The sequence below is a fragment of the Chenopodium quinoa genome, unplaced genomic scaffold (genome assembly GCF_001683475.1).
Source record: "Chenopodium quinoa cultivar QQ74 unplaced genomic scaffold, ASM168347v1, whole genome shotgun sequence".
Lineage (NCBI taxonomy): Eukaryota > Viridiplantae > Streptophyta > Magnoliopsida > Caryophyllales > Amaranthaceae > Chenopodium > Chenopodium quinoa.
Window position 1 is genome coordinate 3,080,545 of NW_018745323.1, and position 17,368 is coordinate 3,097,912.

Here is a 17,368-nt window from a genome sequence, read left to right on the forward strand (position 1 = left end):
TGAATTTCGACTTTGGGAAGGTATGTCCACTACAAGAAAATAACCTTTTCGTAGCGATTATTTTAGCCTTTAGTATCGATTGTAATTGCAACAAAAAGTTTTCCCAACGAATGGTCATTCAATACAATATCCCTCGCTCCCTTAGCCTTTAGTAGTGGTTTTCAATATCGTTGGGGTTGGCCTCAATAATCGATACAAAAAACTACATCCAATCGTGGTGATTATTGTAACGATTACAATCGCTATAAATGTTTAACTAATTTTCTTCAAAAAAAAAAAAAAAAACATGCGTATAATCTTTACTAGATTCGAACATGCAACCTCAAACTCTTATATTAAATGTTTCACCAATAAGTTATGACATATTTTATGTATTCTTTGTCAAACAATATTTATATATCTAGTGTTGAAAAGGCTTTTCATATCGATTTTTAGGATTTAGTGGCTATTGTAAATGATACGATTTCTCAAAATTATATAAATGTGTAAAAATAGTGTGGATATGTATTATTATGTTTTCTGTATCGATTTTATATGGGAAACCCATGGCGATTGTAAAATGATACGACTTCCTTAATTATTTCACAATCATACTTGCATATTGTAGCAAATGTACAATCGCTACGAAATAATAGCTACGAAAAGACATTTTTCTTGTAGTGGTCATCCTATCTGAACCCTAAATTTTCTGTTTTTTCGAATTGAAATGTATTGTTATAATTGCTCTGTTTTTTCCATGGATGATTATTTGAGAAATCTGGGTTTTTATGTGCTGAAATTTTGAATCTTTCTAGTAATTTAGGGTATGTTTTATTGTTAATTGGTGTGTGGCTTGTTTTGGGTTTTTATATGTCAATTCATGTGGTTGTAATGGAGAAATTCTTGTGTATTTTTAGGGTTGTTAGTTCTGTCCAAAATAAGTTGAATGTTACGAATTTATTGAGTTAATGTTGCAAGTTGAATTGAGATGTGTATTTGGTTTAATAAATGCAGAATGGGTGATGCTATTCTGTTGAAATTCAAGTTTAGAAGTGGTGATGTAGATGTTGTTGTCGAGGACATTGATAAGACAAACCTTATTGATGTGATCATAGATTATTGGGATTATGCCGTTGAACGACGTATTGAAATGCCCAAATTCCCTACATTTAGATATGTGCATAACAAAAATTACCACTATCTTAATAGTGATAAGGACTTAATGAAGATGTTCTATGACTTTGCTGGAAAGAATGAGATACACATATGGGTGTATGATGCTAATAGTCCAAGTTAAATTTTTAAAGATGCTAAGGCTTTAAGGACAACTAGGAATGCAAGACAGATTAAGGAACAAATGAAAGGTGTTGCAGAATCTGCTAGTATTTCAGTCTCTGTTAACTTGGATGAAATGGGTGATTTGACTCAAAAAAGAGATACTGTCAAAACTAGAGGTGGGAGGTGTGGGGGTAGGGGTGAATATAGAGGTGTGGTGGAGTTAGGGGATCAACCAATTGAGGATGAGGATAATTTAAATGCAGATGTTCAGTTAGTTGGTAATACAGGGAAAGGGGTTGGGAGAGGCACAGGGAGAAGAAGGGGCCAAGATAGAGGGAGGGGAAAGGGTAGAGGGAGATGGGGTGGGAGAGGAAGGGGTACTGGAGGGAGGGGAAGGAGATTTGAGTACTGGTTGGGGCTTGAAACCGGGGACACAGAAGGAGTTGAATCAGGGATTGCAACTGACATAGGTGCTAGTGAACCTGAAAATGGGCCTGAGATTGAAGCAGACATAGGTGTTAGAGTGGTTAGAAGAAGTCCAAGGAAACATAAAAAATCTGATAACCCTCCACTACCATTGCAACCTGAACCTATTTCATCCTTATCCTCTAAAACACTAGTGTTAAGAAAGAAAGTGTCAAATACAACAACTAGGAGAAAAGGGTTGTTAGCTGCTAGTAGTTCAATGTCTATATCTAATGGTGGAACACATGACATAGTTTCACTTGAAGATTTGGATATGGACTCTGACCAAGAAGAAGATCCACCATTCACCCATTCTGGACAAGTGAATAACTCTTCTAGCGATGTTGAAGCTTTAGATGATGAAGAGGATATGCAACTAAGTGATGTTGATGATATGGTGGTATGTGATAACTATGACCCTTATGAAGATGATGTTTGGGTAGATGATGGGGATGGGAATTACTTTGCAAAGCTTTATAAAAATGGAGAAATGTTTGATAGAGAAGAAGATGGGAGAATAGAACTAAGACCATGGCAACTTTTTTGTGACAAACAACATTTAAGAGAAGTTGTTAGAGATTATTGCATACAATGTGGGTTTTCTATTGTTTTTTATAGGGCAAATAATTCCATCTACACAGTGTACTGTTCTGCAGAAGGTTGTGAGTGGAGGCTCCATGCTTCCAAACTGACAGATGGGTTCACTTGGGCTTGGAGATAAAAAACCCTATGGTAACTGCAAAGTGGGCAAGCAGAGTTCTGTTAGAAGACATTAGAGCTAATAATGATATATCTGGTAAGGCTTTGAATGTTTTGTTATGGAATAGATACAATGTGCAAATGGCTACTAGTACTTTGTATCGCGTCAGAGCAAGGGCTTTAATAGAGATACATGGTGGCTTTGATGAATCTTATGCATTTTTGCCTGGTTATTGTGAGATGATTAGGAGAATTAACCCTGGTTCAGATGCTACTTGTGTATGGAATCCAACAACTCATGTTGACAGGCCATTGGATTTTGTCACAATCTTCATTTCTTTTAAGCCTTGTTTGGATGGGCTAAGGGATGGAGTTAGGGGTTTTGTGGGAGTTTATGGAACTCACTTGAAAGGGAATTGTGTGGGGGGGGGGGGGGGGGTTCTACTGTCTGCTATTGCATTAGATGGGAACAATGAGTTGTTTCCATTTGCATGGGGAATTGTGTCTACTGAAGATTCAGATACATGGAGCTTTTTTGTTCATCATTTGAGAGATCTACTAAGAGCAACTGGAAGAGGAGATAATTGGTGCATCATCTCAGATAGGAAAAAGGTATACTTTTGTAGCTATAAATCTATGTTAAATTGCAATTTTTTTTTTTTTTTGCATTATCTAGACTGATATTGATTGCCAAATTAACAGGGTATTGAAGCTACACTTGACAAGGTCTGGCTAGATGTTGATAGGAGATACTGCACCAAACATTTGGCTGCCATGGAAGAAAGCACTTCCAGGTCCATTAATGCTCTCTCTGTTTTGGAAAGCATGTGGTGCCTATTCAGAATTTACCTTTAAGAAAGCAATGGAGCAAATGGACAAGGTTGGAAAAGGAGGTAGATTGTGGCTTGCAAAGCTTGGAGAACAATCTAGGTGGACAAAGCATAAGTTCAACACTGCAACAAAGTGTGACTCTAATAAGTCAAACTTTGTTGAGAGTTTTAATGCCACTCTTGGCATTGACAGATGTAGACTAGTCCTTACACTTTTAGAAGGTACAATTTAATTCTGAGTATTACTTGCATTACTTGTTAAACCTGTCCTTACTTGCATTAATATGGCTACTTTTGTTTCATAATTTACTTACTTTTGGTAGGTATTAGATTAAATACCATGGTTAGATTGGCAACAAGAAGGCAAAAGTGTGAGGAGTGGAGCTGTAACACCCCAATAATTCTCCCTTTTCCAAACCACTTACTTTAAATAAAAATAGAGGAGAACCATTGGCATGTCACCGCCACGTGTTAAAACGTTAAGGCTTTATCAAAGTATTGCAGCGGAAATCCAACTTAAATCTTAAAATAATATAATTTAGAAAACCAATAAGTCAAAGCTTACAAATTGGAACCATAAAGGCCCTTATTTAAAACCAAACCAATAATCAAAGTCCCAAAACATAATTAAAGTAGTAAAATATAAATAAGTTCAACACAAAGAACGAATACCCTCAATCACACCAATCCCTTGACAATGCGTATATCAAATCACCGAACTTCACATCATCAAGCTAACCTGTGCAATACTGCTCCCCAATAATACAAGTGTAATAATTGGATCATCACAGGGTCATTGAAAGGCGAAGGCCATGACCAAAAGAAAACACACAAAAGCACGCAATCAGCAAAGCTGAGTACATACAAGCTACAATGCAAAAAACCTGACATGCTCAACTAATTAAAGTAAATAAACATACAACTTGAATTCATTAATCAAGACTCCACACTTAAACAATTCAATTGACTCAACATACTTTCTAACCAATTCTAAACACTCGACTCTTTATATTTAATTTAATTAATTTAGTTTGGAGTAAGCAATAGACGAGGTTGTCCAATCCACCAAATCATTTTGGTCCCAAATGACCATTTAAAATAAAAGTTTAGCGCGATGTAAGAATGGGCGCGACTCCATTCTCACAAAGTTAGTCTAGGATCCCATCTAACTTTCATTATAAAATAAAATGTAAATACCAAAAGAAAAGAGGACATGTTGATCAAACAAGCCTCGGAAAGCCACGGGCTACCACCGTGTACCCCAACCCATAATTGTCAATACTCTAGAAGTGCACGCTTTCTAAAGTTTTATTGCTCATCCATGTGTTCAATATACGCGATTACAATTTTAATTAATAGTCGACTCAATCCAATAGACCATACATAAAAATCATAAATCAATTTATTTTTAATCCTATTTAGGACAATGGTGATCACATCACAAATTTACCTTTAATTTCATTAAACTTCCAAATTATCCAAATTGTTGAACATAGTCAACTCACCTAGCCATTTCGGCTTAATCCACCTTTACTCAACATACTAAAAAGTCATGATTGAGTAATAAAATAAATAACAACCTTGTGGAATAATTAATAAATTCATTCCACTTAAACCATTCAATTTCAATCCTTTAATAATCCAAATGTGGTTAACAAACCAATCCAATAAAAATATGCTAGTATCAACATTCCATACAAATAATTAATCCAATATAATTCAACATGTTTGCATCCATAATCCCATACAAACATAATCAATTTACCAAAACATGTCTCATAAACATAAGCACATGAATTAATTAAATGTATAACCAAACAATTTTCATCCAAGTGTTCTCTAATCATGAAACTAAGTTCTTTTATTTGGTACCTAAACATGATACTACTTACAACGAAGTAGACAAGTACGTACCTCGTATAAACAATCCTTTGTGCCACTTTTAATCAATTAAAAGTCTCCTAGGGAATAATCACTTCCTAGAAAACAACCAATAAACACAAATTAATACTTAACCAAATTTCCAGCAATATAAATTAGATTAAAAGTTCTTAAAACTTCTTTTAAAACATGTTTTTATGCTTAATTAATCAATAGAAATACAATAGGAACAAAAGCCCCAAATTAATTGATCATAAGAACCCTAAAATCCAAATTTCAATAAATTAAAACCCTTGGTTTATAATTCATAAAATCTGAAAATTTATAACATAATTAAAATCTGAAATTATTAGTTTAACACATCAAAAACATGATTTTGATACTAAAAATATAATCTTTATACTACAAAATCAAAACCCAAAACAATTTAATAATAAACAAGATAGTAGAACAAAAATAAAAGGAGGAGGAAAGAGGGACAGCCACGGTGCGCCACGGCTGGGCCACTTGGTGGGTCGCCGGCGGTGGTGGGCAGCAGACGGTAGCAGGGGAAGCAGTGAGCTATGCTCACGTGAAGAAAGAAAAGAAAGAAAGAAAAAGAAAAGAAAAAAAAGGGAAAAGAAAAGGAAAGAAAAAATAAGGGAAAAAAATAAGGAAATAAAATAAAGAGAAGAGAGTTTACTAACCTTTTTGTGTGGAGAAAAATTTGGGGATATATGGGGTATTTATAGGAGAGAGAGTGGTGTAGGGCAAGTTGTAAGATTGGGCCTCATAAAATTAATGGGCCAATCAAGTATGTAAAGTGAGATTGGCTTTGATTGTTTGGACATGAATTATAGAATGATGGTTCATAAAAATCATATTGTAATAAAAATAATTTTCCACCCAAAATAATTTGAAACTTTTGAAATTAAATTCCAGAAAAATACAAATAAATATTATAAATAAAATATAATTTCATTTATAATATATTTAAAAATACGGGGGATTACAGGAGCAGGACTGACATCTGTCCAAACATAGTGCAAAGGGTTCATAAGCTATGTCAGAACTCAAAAACTTGCCACTCTTACTTGTCTTATGCCGGTGAGTTTGAGGTCTTTGAGGGTAAGTCATATCTTGTTGTCAGCTTGAATAAGCAAACATGTGCTTGTGGTCAATGGCAAATTTCTGGAATTCCATGCAGACATGGAATGAGGGCTATATTAGATTCAAAGCTTGACCCTCATGCATTTGTGGATGAGTGATTTTCTGTCAAAAGGTACAAGGCAGCCTATGCAACTGGGATTAAGTCCATACCTGATGCTCAACAGTGGCCTGAGTTCAATGTGCCAAAGATAATGCCACCTGAGTTAAAAAGAGGAATTGGGAGACCTTGCAGAAACAGAAAGAGAGATGATACAGAGGAAAGGAAGGGAAAGAAAGCTAAGACTGTTAGGTGCAGCAAGTGTCAAGATTATGGCCATAATGCTCAGACTTGTAAGGGAGGAGCTACTGCAAAGCAAAAATGGGGTGGAAAGAAAAAGAACACAAAAAAAGGATGCATCTTCTCAGGCTACTAATGTTCAGCTTAATCCTTCTCTACCTAGAAACACCAGACAGAGTGCAAGGTTGGCTGCATCTCAACCACAACCATCTATAGTCACCGGATCAGGAGCTATTTGTAACTTTGCATCACAACCAAGAAAAGTGCAATAACTTATTAGATGAGTAAACATGGTGGATATTCTTTTTTTTTTTTGAGCAATATGTTTTTTGCTTGAACAAGTGGTTTATTTCAATTTGAACTTTGTTATGGATGAATGTCAAAACCTTTTTTTTGGGATCATTTGTATATTCTATCATTTTTGGGATTGAAAATGGCAGTTTGTTGATTATATATGAATGTCAATTCTAGTCAATTTTGATGTCATCTCACCATGTCCACCCTACCTTTGTTTTGGGTCACTTCTGCATTATTTTGCAGCATAAAGCATCTGAATGTATTCGCAGATTGATGTCCAACAAGTCGATGACTAACTCAAGAGGTGGTTGTAATAGCCATGATGTTAACAGATCATGGACATTTGTGGATACCAGGTTATTTGCTTCGTAAAGTAGTTGTCCTGGCTCATGGAAGGCATGCATTGACATTAACAGTTCATATGTGGCAGGGTAGTCACCAGATTCTCTTCGACATCAAGTGTATGCATCTGAAAGCCAATCCTATAGACCTGCTAAATACGGGTGTATCACCGAAAAACAAAAGCAAGCAGTGAATAAACACTCCCAGTGATTGGTTTATTCAGTCCAATCTCAGAGCAATTTCTGATAAGTTCAGAATAGAGTATAAAATCCTAAGATTGGATATTGTTCACTCTAATATCTGAGATCAGTTCCAAAAACAGAAGCATATAGCTAAATTTAGCTAGGTTATGAGTTACGACAGTTCTACATGATAATATTATGATTCAAGTTAGGAAGATATGATAGAATATTTGCAATATCTTATAGTTAGGCAAGATATAATTCCTAGCTATATTTATGTTATTATCTTATGCTAGGATAATTTAGTTTCCTAGTTTAAGTTTATCTTCCTTGGAGCTCAAGGGAACTCTTGTATAAATATTGACCTTGATTAATGAGAAACGGAGGCCATTGAATCATAATATTATCATGGTATCGGAGCTAAGGTTCCTTCAATAATAAAATTAAAAAAAAAATTCGACCACCATGGCCGACATACCACCGCCACCGCCGCCTACTAAAATCGAGCCTAATTCTCCCTATTACCTTGGACCTCAAGATCGTCCGGGTGATTTTATCACTTCTCAAAGACTTAAACTTGACAATTTCAATGAATGGTCTCAAACAATTTATATTGCATTGTCGTCGAGACGCGAATTTGGTTTTCTTGATGGCACAATCACGAGCTATGCTCCTCCTTGCACAAAAGATGATTGGGTTACGATACACTGCATGCTCGTCTCATGGCTTATGAACACCATTGATCCGGAGGTCCGTACTATGCTGTCAAATTATGTTAATGCCAAAAAGCTATGGGATGACTTGCAGGAACGGTTCGGTCTTGTTAATGGCCCACGCATTCAACAAATTAAATCAGAGATTAATCGCTGCGAGCAATCGAAATCAATGCCAGTCGCGGTGTATTTTAGCAAGCTATCGGTGCTTTGGGATGAGCTTGATAAACATGAGCCACTGATTGGATGCAAGCGTGGCAAGTGCACTTGTGATGTGGGGAAGCAGCACGCAAACCGTCGAGAAGGAGACCGGCTGCAACAGTTCCTTCTTGGTCTTTACTCGGAGTACTATGCTACACTTCGCTCCACGCTCTTATCGCAAGATCCGCTGCCAACATTGAATAGAGCCTTCCAAACCATAGCCCAAGAAAAACGTGTTCGGGGTATTGCGAACATCAAAGAAGAGCCGCCCGAGGTGGCTGGGTTTGCCGTTCGAATGGAACCCAACACCAAGCCGCGTCTGTCCCGTGCTGAAAGAGCAGCCTTGGTGTGCACGTATTGTAACAAAAAGAGTCATGATTCAACTACATGCTTTGATAAGCATGGTGTCCCTGCGTGGTATATTGAGAAGTATGGTTCGAAAGATGAAAACAAGGGGGCTGGCCATGGGAGATCTGCACCTGTCAAAGCCAATGCGACCCCCGCCAGCCACCCACCTGCAGCCGCATCTGCTGCTCACCTAACCCCCGAACAGTGGCAGGTCGTGATGGGTAATGCTATGCCCCCTTCTAACCGTGTCAATGGTAAGTGGATAATTGACACCGGTTGCTCGCATCATGTAACCGGTGATATATCTCACTTATTAAATTTGCGTGATGTTCCCTCATGCAATGTAGGCCTTCCGGATGGTAAAAATCTAGTCGCCATGAAAGAAGGGGATGTTAGACTAACGGACAAAATTACTCTCTATAATGTTCTTTTTGTTCCTAAATTAAATTGTAATTTAATTTCGGTTTCACAATTGTGTTCAACAAATAATTGTGAAGTCATAACTAACTCATCTATATGTACTATACAGGACCAACGCACGAGGGAGGTGATTGGCACGGGTGATCTTAGGGATGGACTATACTACCTTCGTGAGGAGGCATCTCTTGCAACAATTTCGGTTGAAGATACCTTGAGACTTTGGCATAGGCGATTGGGTCACCCTTCCGAAAAAGTTGTAAAATTACTACCTTTTCTAAGTAATTCTAGTGGTCATTTAAATAAAGATTGTGAAGTGTGTCATCGTTCTAAACACGCTAGAGACAAATTTCCTTTAAGTACCAATAAAGCTTCTCGTGTTTTTGAGATTGTGCATTGTGATTTGTGGGGGCCATATGACAAACCTTCTTCTTGTGGAGCACATTATTTTTTAACCTTGGTTGATGATTATTCTCGTGCAGTGTGGATATATTTATTGAATAATAAAACAGAGGTGTTTAAAATATTTTTGTCCTTTATTGCCATGATTGATAGACAATTTTCTCAGAAAATTAAAATTGTAAGGAGTGACAATGTGTTACGGTCCGGGAGTTTGGACCCCGAAACGTGCGGCGTGCTCTAGCCTTTTGGCGGCAAGAACGCTAGCCTTGAGCGGGAGAGGGACTTGTGAGCACAAAGCAACACAAGCGGCCAATAGAATCTCAGGAGCACTCACGTCTATCTGTGCGACGGAGTGCGGGTGGTCGGGGCTTGTGACGGCCGATACTTCAAAGCGGGCGAATGATTAATGAAATCTTAAAGCCTTCTACCAAGTGTTGCCTTGCTTTTATGCTTGTTTGTTGTTAGACCTTTATAGATATTGTGTCTTACTTGCATATTAGCTCCCCTCCAACCCAACTTGATGCGCTAAGGACTCGTGGTTCGGACCCGCTTGTGCCCGCTTTGAAGTATCGGCCGCCACAAGCCCCGACCACCCGCACTCCGTCGCCCAGATAGACGTGAGTGCTCCTGAGATTCTATTGGCCGCTTGTGTTGCTTTGTGCTCACAAGCAACTCTTCCGCTCAAGGCTAGCGTTCTTGCCGCCAAAAGGCTAGAGCGCGCCACACGTGTCGGGGTCCAAACTCCCGGACCGTGACACAATGGCACCGAATTTTTTTTGTATGAAGGATCTAAATTTAGACGAGTTGATCAATTGACTGAAAATTGAATATTTATCATAGTTTATATTACAAAATATACAAGGCCAACAGCAATACAGTTGAGATAGAGATGAGAGCAGGACATGTTGGCTGATTAAAAAGCAACTTGAACATATACCTATACATCATAATGCTACACAAAGGTTCTACCGGTGCTAGCTATAGGCCAGCTCACATTGGTTTGCAGCTACCAAAGCTTAAACCACAACGCAAAATTCAAGAAGACATGTTTTCAGCGCATAACATTTCATTAACATTCAGCAGCAGAAAGGCAGGTAAACTTCATGGACACTTTGAAAAAAGGGGTGGTCGGCAAATTTATGACTTGCAGAAAAGGCAAGTTCTATTGTTCGCAGGTATAGAATGCGAAGAAAAAGAGAGCACTTCAACTCTCAAATTTCTCTGACCAACCAATCCAAACTGGGGTATGCAAAGTAGAATTTCTCTCGACCCCTCCTCTCGCGGCACCTTTTGTTGCCTGCTGCTTCTCAGCCCAGACAATACAGTGTTGTTCGCGGCTCATTGCCTCCTCCCGCGGCCTGGTCGCGGACCCTGCTGTTTGGGGCTATATTCGCACTTTTCCACCATCTCAACTAGCTTAATTCAAAACAAAAAAATTACAGAGAAGAAGAGGGAAACAAAATTCAGAGGAAGAAGAAGATGGAAGTTAGAAAAATTGGGGAAATAGGAGTTTTATATAAGAACCCTAGTTTTAGGGGGAAGGAAATCGTTTTAATTGTGTTGGAGGAAAATTATGTAACTATGGTTAGTCCAATTAACTTAATTATGTTAGTTTAAGTAAAATAATGCTATATTAGAGAGTAATTAGATTACTAATGCTATTTAAGAGATTTTTTTAAAAAATTTGCTACCAATGAGAATGTGCAATAGTTTGTTGCTACCAATGAGAATTTTCCTTTATTTTAAATTATAAGACTTGTTCTTTTCAATTTATTTCAGCTACTTATTAGTTTTTATTATCATGTTAGCAGAATCACAGGACTTTTATTATTATTATTATTATGTTAAATATTGATAAACGGCATGGGCCACACCCGTCACAACCGTCCACTTTACACGACTAAGAAGGTTCCACCTCAAAACTATATGACAATGAGGGGAGTAACCCCTTAGCCTTATAAAGTGGAAACGATTATCCTCTTTCTTCAATGTGGGATATACATCCCAATACTAACTCACTTATACACTCAACCAATGTGGGACAATACACAACTGAAATTAATTTTACTGAACTGAAATTATTTTAATTGATCTTCTATTATATTTAATCTTTACAATTACTGAATATTATTTTTGTAAGGTGAAGTGAACAAAGTCTTAATCAGATAATACAATACAATTTTATCAAAGTAGTTTTTTTTTTTTTCCAAACAATTTGATCTAAGTTTATCTTTAATATGCCTCTAGTTTTGTGCCCGTGCGATGCTCGGGTTGTTTATTAAATTTTAAGATATATTTTAATCTATATATCAAATTTTAAAATATATCATTGATATAAAATTAGTTAGCAATTGACGTATTTTTGTAACGATTTAAACTTGTAGACATGTAATGACTAATAATAATAATATTGGTGAAAAACATTTCTTGACCCTGTCTGAAATGACTCGTGACCCGATCTGATTAACAGGTCTACAGAAAATAATAAAATTATATTAGATTGTGAAGTATATTATTTTATGATACAAAAAATAAATTTATATGATAATTTATGAGAGTTATAATCTAATTATTTTTTGAATAAAATTATAATTCAATTTGTACATATGAAATATTGGTACTTTATCAAAAATAAAACTCTAAATTAACAATTTTATCCTAAAATTATATCCAAAATTGATTGAAAATAAAATTCTAAACTAACTTTTTTATCCTACAAATTGATTTTTATATAACTCTATCCTACGTGGCACGGCACTTGGCAAAAAGTTGGAACGCCAAGCGTCGTTGTCTCGTCATCTTAGTTTAGCTTTATATATTAGTTATATGATTATTAAACGGACGGTTAAACCCAGAAAACCGTTGATGAATTCGTTCAGTAAGATCCTTATCCATTGAATGGCCTTCAAGGTTGATAGGAATTTAACATGGATCATGAGCAAACATGTTAAGAAAAGTTTCAACATCTATACTATATGCATTGAATACATTCTTTCTACATTGTAACTTTCTGAGGGAGGCTAAATTTTTTATTGAAGCCTCAAACTTCCAAACAATTTCTGTATCCCTATGAGGCTATGAGGATAATTCATTGATAGAAAGAATTTTTCGGGAGAATTTAACATTTACATTAGACCAAGGAACTTGATGAGAGAAGAGGGGGGTACCGGGGTATAGGAAAGAAAAATAAAGAAAAAGAAAATTTGATTCCTAACTCTTCTGCCTCCTGATCTTGAGATATATCAACTGACAACAGAATGTTGTATTTGATTCGGTAGTGTCTGAGGTTTCTTTCTAAAAGCATGCTTCCTACAATGTTCGAAGATGCTGTCGTAAATCAAATCAAATTGGACCCCTGCTCTCTCCCGGTTGATAATGAACAGAATGTGGTCTCCTTCAACGACTTTGTAATACCTGCACATATTTATTTTATGCAAGAAACCTGGTTAGACATACTAGAGATACATGGATACTAATAATCACACAGAAACATTGCTCAAGTTCTGTATCCCAGGAATATAGCACCATTGAGAGAAGATCTATCAAAATTTGACAAAAAAAAAAAGTTTACTACATCAGTGAAAAAATGGATAGACCAGAATATCAGCTAGAAACAACCTAGCCCCAAACCGAAATTACCTAACTTACTGGGATATTTTCTGCATTATTGACAATATTATACTTGGGAGTATTATATAATGTAACTATGACAATTAAGTTTTATTCCGCACATAGTGTTGGATGGCTAACACTTAGCAACATATCTAAACCCCAACAGTCAGAGCAACATGCTGAACATGCACCAACGGTGTTTCTAGTGGATGTCAACATAGTCTTCGAGGCAGTATCCAAAACATTGTACAAAATTCTGTCTACAACTCTACATCCTTTGTCTTCTGTCCTTGGTGACTCTCTCTACAACTAATGAACTACAATATTTGGTAACCGTCACATGGTATTCGGGTAAGAAATTTTCAGAGCCTCTATTATTCAGAGAAGTTCTGGCAGAACTGTGGAAATCATCGTACAGCACACAACCTTACATCATCTAGTGGCCTTCTAATATATAACATTATCTTCTGAACCCATCGCTCAATAATGTTACCAGCAACAGGTAGGGTCTACAAGAATGAGTCCTGAAACTTTCCGTCTTTCTGTTAATTCTTTCACGTTAGATCTTTGTCCGTACATCCATTAAAACATATCGTGCTTAATGATAAGGTCTTGACTCTTAAAGAGTAGCAGATGACAGAGCAATTGGCAATAATTTTAAGACAATAATTGTGATTACTAATTTGTTCCTACAATTTGAAAAAATATAAACAAACCAAAGAGCAATATCATAGAATACGGTTGGCAAGCTTGCTATGCTTTTAACTCAAATAAGGAAAGTACAGCATTTAACATACCAGATACCAGGTTGCAATGGCCGGCAATCTTTATCATTTGTGACAAGACAGTGGGGATGTTCGATAGGAAATCGAGGATACATCATGGATATTGTGTTGAGTGCCCCATCATTGTCCCACCAATCTTCATCCCTGTAACAAGTAAAGGATTATTTTTCTGTCTTACTCAAAAATAAAAACAGGAAGAACCATTGCAAGAAAGCTAAAAACAAGAATCTATTATCAGTATTTGATATTAACACTTCATATTGTCTTGTTCATTACACAACTTATATCATACTACTTTTGAAAGTTACAAAGCAAACAATTAAAAGTGTTATTTGACAAACTAGAAGCCTATTTTCTTCCTATAGGAGACACAAAGCTATTACAATTTACAAAAAACTAGCATACAACAGTAAAAGAGATGCTTTGAACCTAAAACCAAAACAATCGTGATCTCGGTCAAAAAAATTGCAAGCAAGAAAAAAAAATACGGAGTATTATCTATATAATCTAATAAAGTTGTTGATTTTACGTTACCATTTCATTCCAGCTAGATATATTAAAGGTTCTCACACAACAGTCCTCTCTGGAATTTTCATCAAAGGAAACATGGTATGCACTACCAAATGAAAATGATCAAATTTCTCATCTAATGCTAGCTACAAGAGTTCGAATAATACAAATATCAAATTACTAATTCCACGAAACTGCATATTTGTCTCGCCATTGACTAGTTGTAAAAGGATCTTGCACATCATCATATACAAATGTGAAATTAAGGAACCGGGTTAAGACCAGACTTGAGATCTCAGATACTTGGGGTCTCAAATTTTATGCAAGCCAATAGACTAACAAAACAACCAAGGTGTAAATGTAATACCTGTAGCCTTTATAAGGGGGAGGTAAATCAGAAGGGTGGCGCCACATGCACATCTGCAACACTCTGACAAAGAGCAGAGGGTGAATCCCAAGTACACCGGAAGGAACCGTGAAACCAAAGAGCTTTCGGGTTCGCTTCGTAGCATAACAGAAATAATATGTATCAGGGAAAGTTTGTAAATGGGAGTTAAGTCGCATTGATCCTTGAATTGTTAGATCAGGAAGGATCCAATCTCCTGACGCAAATGGACCAGCATTCCCTAAGAGATGGTCTACTAAACCCCACACACCAATCTTCCTCCATGACATGTTGAAGTGGTCAAATCCAAAATTGTAATAGGATTTTAACCAAGGAATATCGAACCAATCGTATATGATAACTCCCAATCGACAAAGCTGAAGCAAACATACGGGTTTCAAGGTCATTCCATCCTCTGGCCTGTAATCAATTATGTAAATGATAATTATAAGCATTAAAGAGATTTTAAGAACAGAAGCATCATAGTAAGCAATCGACTACTTCTAGGACCCCACCGGATTATGTCATTCGGTCTAACAAAGACAGCAATTACAAACAATCAATGGCAAAGAAGGAACTAGAGTGACAATGACATTTCTTAATTATCAGGTGGATAAGAAGCAAAGTTTTCCAGCTCAAGCAACAACATCAAACATGAAATAGCATCTCAACTCCTAACCAACTCGTTCTAAATAATAACTAAATACCGCCTTAATCAATTGAAAGCATCTCACAACTACTAACACATACGGAGTATATCTACACATCCATCACCATTAATCCATTACAACACACAAATCTTCTTTACTTAGTTCTACATATCAACTGACACACAACATAAGGAAATAAAAGGAACTTACTGCATCCCATCAAAATAAGTTCTAGTGGTCCCATTGAATGCTCCAGATAAAGATGTTATGCTCAACACCCAGTTTTGAGAAGTGTCATGACCTTTAAATGCCTGCATACAAAGACATCACTATGTCAAAATCATACGAAATATTGAGCATCAATTTCATTCTATGCAAACCACGAATGATCCAAACCTTATCCGCAAGCATTTGCTGCAAAACACGAACAGCCTGAGCTCCGGCTGAATGCCCCACAAAGTGTATAGGATGATCCTGATCCCATTCAGGGTAATGACCTACATATATACAAAAAATGAATCATAATTAGAAATTCATCACAATCCCATTTTATAGTAATCATTTATTAATCATCATATTAATAAACAGATGACACTAACATATACATTAATTAAAAGACAATTGTTTTTAATAATCCAGGAAACCTTGTTCATAAATTCTTCCAAATTGCGAATGTCCACATGATTTGCTGTGTTCTTCACCATAATCAACCTGACCCCCTTTCAAGTAATAGAACAATTCCCGCGCCCTGAAAATCAATTACCCAAAAAAAAAACCCTTTAAAATCATACATTCATACTTCAAATTTTCCCCAAATTAAAAATTAATTATAAAAATTAATAAACCAATTAATTAAAAATACAAACCTATCATATATGCTGGTTAAAGAACCCAAATCAGGCACCAAAACTCTCTCATCCTTCTTCTCTGCTCCAGCAAAATAAGATAATCCTCCTAATTTCTGGAAGAAAAAGAAAAAAAAAACACCAAATACCCAGATAAAAATTAATGCTAATAATGGCAAAAATTATATAAAAATTGATGATAAAATAAAAAAGAAAAAAAAAAGAAAATTAATGACTTACCCCTTGACCAAATCCAAAAATTCCATGAACCAAAACAATGGGAGGCAAATCATCAACAGAGGAAGGATGAACATCATCTTCTTTAACCTCAATAATGCTATTTTCATTGATATTGTTGTTGGGTTTGAAATAATCACATAAAACTTGGGACAAATCATATGCAACAGCTGTGCTAAAAATGTAAAACCCATAAAATAAATGAACCCATGAACTTATAAATAGCTCCACTAATTGCATAGAATTTAACCATAATCTCATCATTTTTTTTTTCCAATTTTTTGTTTTTTCTTTTGTTTGATTATTATTATCCCCTCAAATGAGTCAAATCCCAATAAATTTGAGGGGATAATCCAAACCAAATACCCCTTTTGTTTTCTTCTTTCTCTCACCTCAAATCAAGCTCTAAAAACTTCAAATTTCTCAAAAAGAACACTAATTTGTTCAAATGTTGGTGGAAAATTCTCAAGAACAATAAAATGTTCAAATTTGAAAAAGGAAAGAGAAAATTGGAGTTAGGAAAATGAAATTAAAATGGGGAAATTGTTAATGATTCCCTCTAATTGCTAATTTCTTTTGTTGTTGTAAAGGGTTGTTTGGTGCTTTTGGTGTGAAAGAAGGGGCTATAGTTTTTTTGACATACCCCAACCTCACAAGTTTAACACAAGGCAACCAACAACCAAACACTGGTCTATATTAGAAGAACCTGGGTTTTTTTAACTAGTCATACGTGGCATCTTTTTATTTGTTCGTATAAACTGCATGATTCTTCATGGTGGGGTATACTATCAACTGACGTAGAGCACAAGTGGACCCACTGTGATTTTGCGAGCTTTTACGGGTGACACTTCGGATCAATGGGTCGGGTTTGGATTTTATTTTGG

The 17,368-nt window shown here is 36.1% G+C and overlaps 3 protein-coding genes across 3 annotated transcripts; 2 read left to right on the forward strand and 1 right to left on the reverse strand.

Annotated features, from left to right (window-relative positions):
* The first annotated feature begins 2,451 nt into the window (after positions 1-2,451).
* Positions 2,452-3,276, forward strand: LOC110712594. The gene is made up of 2 exons (XM_021891064.1): positions 2,452-3,033; positions 3,124-3,276. The coding sequence occupies exons 1-2, from the start codon at positions 2,452-2,454 to the stop codon at positions 3,274-3,276; spliced, it is 735 nt and encodes a 244-aa protein (XP_021746756.1).
* Positions 3,277-7,844: 4,568 nt separating this feature from the next.
* LOC110712595 lies at positions 7,845-9,701 on the forward strand. The gene is made up of 3 exons (XM_021891065.1): positions 7,845-8,895; positions 8,989-9,065; positions 9,171-9,701. Exons 1-3 carry the CDS (start codon positions 7,845-7,847, stop codon positions 9,699-9,701), a joined length of 1,659 nt encoding a protein of 552 aa, XP_021746757.1.
* A 2,706-nt stretch (positions 9,702-12,407) lies between these two features.
* On the reverse strand, positions 12,408-17,151 carry LOC110712360 (lipase-like). Its single transcript, XM_021890811.1, has 8 exons — positions 16,488-17,151; positions 16,269-16,363; positions 16,047-16,150; positions 15,799-15,899; positions 15,613-15,713; positions 14,735-15,172; positions 13,870-14,001; positions 12,408-12,874 (listed from the first exon to the last, which is right to left on the reverse strand). The coding sequence occupies exons 1-8, from the start codon at positions 16,746-16,748 to the stop codon at positions 12,703-12,705; spliced, it is 1,404 nt and encodes a 467-aa protein (XP_021746503.1). The 5' UTR covers positions 16,749-17,151; the 3' UTR covers positions 12,408-12,702.
* Positions 17,152-17,368: the final 217 nt, after the last annotated feature.

What these genes read in the sequence shown, in the direction of transcription:
- LOC110712594 (XM_021891064.1), top strand. Translation starts at nt 2,452, where the DNA reads ATGGTAACTGCAAAGTGGGCAAGCAGAGTTCTGTTAGAAGACATTAGA. An exon ending in TCATCTCAGATAGGAAAAAG is followed by an intron (nt 3,034 to 3,123) that starts GTATACTTTTGT and finishes CCAAATTAACAG; the next exon opens with GGTATTGAAGCTACACTTGA.
- LOC110712360 (XM_021890811.1), bottom strand. Translation starts at nt 16,748, where the DNA reads ATGATGAGATTATGGTTAAATTCTATGCAATTAGTGGAGCTATTTATA. An exon ending in ACTTATTTTGATGGGATGCA is followed by an intron (nt 15,173 to 15,612) that starts GTAAGTTCCTTT and finishes AATTGATTACAG; the next exon opens with GCCAGAGGATGGAATGACCT. An exon ending in CCCCCTTATAAAGGCTACAG is followed by an intron (nt 14,002 to 14,734) that starts GTATTACATTTA and finishes TACTTGTTACAG; the next exon opens with GGATGAAGATTGGTGGGACA.
- LOC110712595 (XM_021891065.1), top strand. Translation starts at nt 7,845, where the DNA reads ATGGCCGACATACCACCGCCACCGCCGCCTACTAAAATCGAGCCTAAT. An exon ending in CCCTTCTAACCGTGTCAATG is followed by an intron (nt 8,896 to 8,988) that starts GTAAGTGGATAA and finishes CATGCAATGTAG; the next exon opens with GCCTTCCGGATGGTAAAAAT. An exon ending in ACAAAATTACTCTCTATAAT is followed by an intron (nt 9,066 to 9,170) that starts GTTCTTTTTGTT and finishes TGTACTATACAG; the next exon opens with GACCAACGCACGAGGGAGGT.